This window comes from Triticum urartu, chromosome 3A, assembly GCF_056163025.1.
Source record: "Triticum urartu cultivar PI428250 chromosome 3A, HENAU_Tu73, whole genome shotgun sequence".
Classification (NCBI taxonomy): domain Eukaryota; kingdom Viridiplantae; phylum Streptophyta; class Magnoliopsida; order Poales; family Poaceae; genus Triticum; species Triticum urartu.
The window spans coordinates 4658135-4662648 of record NC_141875.1 but is presented as its reverse complement, the minus strand read 5'-3'; the positions used below and the strand labels follow the sequence as shown (position 1 = coordinate 4662648).

At 49.1% G+C, this 4514-nt stretch overlaps 1 protein-coding gene across 1 annotated transcript; it reads left to right on the top strand.

Moving 5' to 3' along the window:
• Positions 1–733: 733 nt before the first annotated feature.
• WAT1 (Walls Are Thin 1) lies at positions 734–2824 on the top strand. Its single transcript, XM_048705211.2, has 2 exons — positions 734–1741; positions 2185–2824. Exons 1-2 carry the CDS (start codon positions 938–940, stop codon positions 2542–2544), a joined length of 1164 nt encoding a protein of 387 aa, XP_048561168.1. The 5' UTR covers positions 734–937; the 3' UTR covers positions 2545–2824.
• The last annotated feature ends 1690 nt before the right edge of the window (positions 2825–4514 follow it).

The window sequence follows — 4514 nt, the reverse complement described above, 5'->3', positions numbered from 1 at the left end:
TTCAAATATGTAAAATCTAAAAAGTTGCAAAAACAAAATTTTGGTACCAAATTTATGAGCCATTCAAAATGATATAAAAATAAAATAAAATGTAAGTCTTTAGTTGGAGAGGGAACTCTGCGCATGCCACGCTTCTCTCCTTCCTCATCTGACACAAAAAACTGTTACTATGGACCCCTCTATGTTTGTATTGATGTTTATTATTCGTGTAAGGAAAAGATTGACATCTTATAAAAAAAGTACTCTCCTCTGTAAATAAATATAAGAGTGTTTAGATGACTACTTTAGTGATCTAAATGCTGTTATATTTCTTTACGGAGGGAGTAGCACTAATCTTGACGTAGAGAGGAATGGCTAAAGATGTGCCGGTACCTAACGGTAGCGCGCTATTTTCCGCTTGGGAGAAACATGGCCTGGAAAGTTCAGCTGAACAAAGCCAACAACGGGTTTCCTGGGAAAAAAAGGCAGCAGCGGTTGATGGTTGTCCAGTGAAGAACTCAAGTGGTTCAACTTTGCAGCACGCACAAGACTACAGCTTGCTAAAGGTGTGTGAGTATTTCCATGGGAGGTACCCAAGTGGATCGTACCTACGACATTGACAGCTCTGGAGAAATACTATACTTCCGACTGTGATCTCAGGAATCCTGAGGCATTCATGATAGGAGTGGGATGAAGGGGTCGGTCGGCCTATGCCCATGCATGAAGGTCTTCTCCGACCAACCATTGCTCACTTCACTGTCTGCCTCTAGCTGAGTGTCACTCTGTAGCATGCTTACCTACTGTCCAAGTGGAATGTCGTCTATATAGTAGACACCCCTGGCTGCACTTCTCACTCACCTCATCCCTCCTGGCCTAGGCCGTCCTCTCTCTCGTCTCTCAGCGTCACCTCGCTCCAGCAGCTTCGAGCTCGATCTCAAGCGAGGAAAGGGCAGCAGCAATGGCGGACGCGGTGGATGCCCGTCGGGTCTGCGGGATGCCGGAGAAGGCGCAGCTCCACGTGGCGATGCTGGCGCTGCAGTTCGGCTACGCCGGCTTCCACGTCGTGTCGCGCCTCGCGCTCAACATGGGCATCAGCAAGCTCGTCTTCCCCGTCTACCGCAACATCATCGCGCTCTTCCTCCTCGTCCCCTTCGCCTACTTCCTCGAGAAGAAGGACCGGCCGAGGCTCACCCTCAGCTTCGCCGTCCAGTTCTTCTTCCTCGCCCTCTGCGGCATCACCGCCAACCAGGGCTTCTACCTGCTCGGCCTCGACAACACCTCCCCCACCTTCGCCTCCGCCATCCAGAACTCCGTGCCGGCCATCACCTTCGGCATGGCCGCCGCGCTCCGCATCGAGAAGGTGCGGCTCGACCGCCGCGACGGCGTCGCCAAGGTGCTGGGCACGCTCGCGTGCGTCGCCGGCGCGTCCGTCATCACGCTCTACCAGGGCCCAACCATCTTCGCCCCTGCCGACGACAAGCCGTCGTTGCAGCAGGAGGTGCCGTTTCTGGCGGCCGTGGCTGGGGAGGGCAAGAACTGGACGCTGGGGTGCGTGTACCTCATCGGCCACTGCCTCTCGTGGTCCGGCTGGCTGGTGCTGCAGGCGCCCGTGCTCAAGAAGTACCCCGCGAGGCTGTCCGTCACCTCCTACACCTGCTTCTTCGGCGTCATCCAGTTCCTCATCATCGCCGCCTTCTTCGAGAGGGATGCCGGCGCCTGGGTCTTCCACTCCGGCTCCGAAGTCTTCACCATCCTCTACGCCGTAAGCATATTCATTAGTATCTTATATAATTTCGCAGTTAAGAATTAACTACTCCCTCCGTCTCATAACATAACATAAGAACGTTTATATATTAGACCTGGAATCTCAATCACGTACTAATTACTACTCTCTATCTGTGGTGCAAATGATACGATAATTTGCTAAAGGAGTAGAGGTAAACAAATTGATTTAAAAGTGGTGCAATGCAACAACCTGTACACCTCTCTGTCAGGATCAACGATCTGTAGCAGTACTCCTTTAGCAAATTATAGTATTATTTTATTCAGTGTAAATATATATCAAGTCAGTGAGTGGAAGGCATGATGATCCATGTCTCAGATCTTAAGCTGCTTGCTTTTGACTCTCAAGAGATATGGAAATGATTATGCAAACGGAAGGTGGCAGCTGACATGGCAAATGAAAACGGTAATATATACATGCAGGGCTTCATCGCGTCCGGCGTGGCGTTCGCAGTGCAGATCTGGTGCATCGACCGCGGGGGCCCGGTGTTTGTGGCGGTGTACCAGCCCGTGCAGACGCTGGTCGTCGCCATCATGGCCTCCCTCACCCTCGGCGAGAAGTTCTACCTCGGCGGGATCATCGGCGCCGCGCTCATCATCACCGGCCTCTACCTCGTGCTCTGGGGCAAGAGCGAGGAGAGGTCGCGCATCAGCAAGGAGGCGGCGGTCATGGCCGCAGCTTCCTCCGGCAGTGGCGAGCGCGAGGTCCGGAGCGCCAAGCTGGCCTCCTCCATCACCCAGCCTCTCCTCCCGCCTTCCTCCACCACCTCCGACAATGTCTGAAACTTAATTGCTACTGTACCCTACTGTCCTTCTCAACGACCGACTGAGAGGAACTTTCTTGTTTAAATTTTAGGCGGGCATGCATGCACGCCTAGCTATGGTGTGGTGAGCGAGTATGCAGACGGATTTGATTGTTAAAACTAGCTAGGATTGTTTGGGTCGTGCTTGATTATGGTGTGTGCATTAAGGCTTGTTAATTAGTACTGTAGATCAGAAAACTTGCGCTTGATGTATTGGTACCTTACCTAATTATTATTATCACAACAGGGTTTGTTCACTATGAAGGCACCTTCATGTTTACACTAATTTTGCAATCAGTAATTAAGCACTTTCTCTTTAGAGAAATATAAGAGGTTTAGATCACTACTTTAATGATCTAAATGCTCTTATATTTCTTTACGGAAGGAGTACCTGCCGAGCTTCACACGGACAAAGACATGTGGCAGGTCCTCCTCACCATTTTGTGGAAAATTTGGAACTCAAGAACGCTAAAGTCTTATGCAACGAGACTCACCACCCTCACCTTACTTTGTGGAACATTATTGATGATTCCACACTCCAGACTCATGGTCATAGGTTTAAAGAACTTAGTCAAAAGGCAAATGCTTTGTTTTGACGTCACTACCTCTCCTTGGGCCTACCTTGTAACCCTTCTAACATGAACCCGTGGTTCACCCTTGAGTAATATTTACCGGTTTGGCTATATACCAAACACCCAATTTTTTTTCTTTACGGTCAGTCGATTCCTTAGGTCGACATAGTTGGGCTCGTCTCATGAGCTGCAGCCACGTCCTAGACCAAAACGATTTCAACACGTACGAAGTTTTTTTTTGACGGGGTATGAAGTACTGTCTGTATTACATACTAATAAAGAGATGACTGCTTTTACCCGTCGATCATGCATTTTGCAGAAACCCCCTGCCTTTTCTGAGAATCAACTTGTGGTCTAGTTTTAAATCAGATTTTTAGTATTGCAGAAAACCCCTTGATGTTTCTATTAATTAACCCGCAGTCCAGTTTTATTCAGTGTATATAATATAATCCATGTCTCAGATCTTAAGCTGCTTGCTTTTGACTCTCAATAGATATGGAAATGATTATATGCAGACGTATGCATATCTCACGACTAAGCTAGCAGCTGACATGGCAAATTAAAGCGGTAATATATGCAGGGTTTCATTGTGTCCGGCGTGGCGTTCGCAGTGCAGATCTGGTGCATCGACCACGGGGGGCCGGGTGTTCATGGCGGTGTACTAGTCCGTGCAAACGCTCGACGTCGCCATCATGGCTTCCCTCACCCTCGGCGAGAAGTTCTACCTCGGCGGGGTCATTGGCGCCGCGCTCATCATCACCAGCCTGTACCTTGTCCTCTGGGGCAAGAGCGAGGAGAGGTCATGCATCGGCAAGGAGGCGGCGGTCATGGCCGCGGTGTCCGCCGCTTCCTCCGGCGTGTGGCAGGTCCTCCTCACCATCTTGTGGAAAATTTGGAACTCAAGAAACGCCAAAGTCTTCCGCAATGACACTCACCTTCACCTTTCTTTCAGGAGCATTATTGATGATTTCACACTCTAGACTCATAGGCTTAAAGAACCTAGTCAAAAGGCAAACACTATGTCTTGACGTCTCTACCTCTCCTCACATACCGGCGCTACCTTGTAAATCTTGTAACTTGAACCTATGGTGCACGTACCATTGAGTAATATATACAGGTGGAGATCCTCTACCCTATATGACTTAATAAAAAATAAATCATGCAATACAATGTTGACCCTCTAGTATAATGTGACCAAAAAATGCACAATATCCTCAATCATGGACATCACATATCTCGGTTTTGTAAAGCTAGAAACAACCATGTTCATGTAGAAAGATAGTTGTTGGGCTGGAGCTAGATAGGTAAAAACTGTTGTCCATGTGGCAGCCTGTCAGCCCAAGAAGCCACATCCAGCAGCCATGCTGACCGAGAGAAA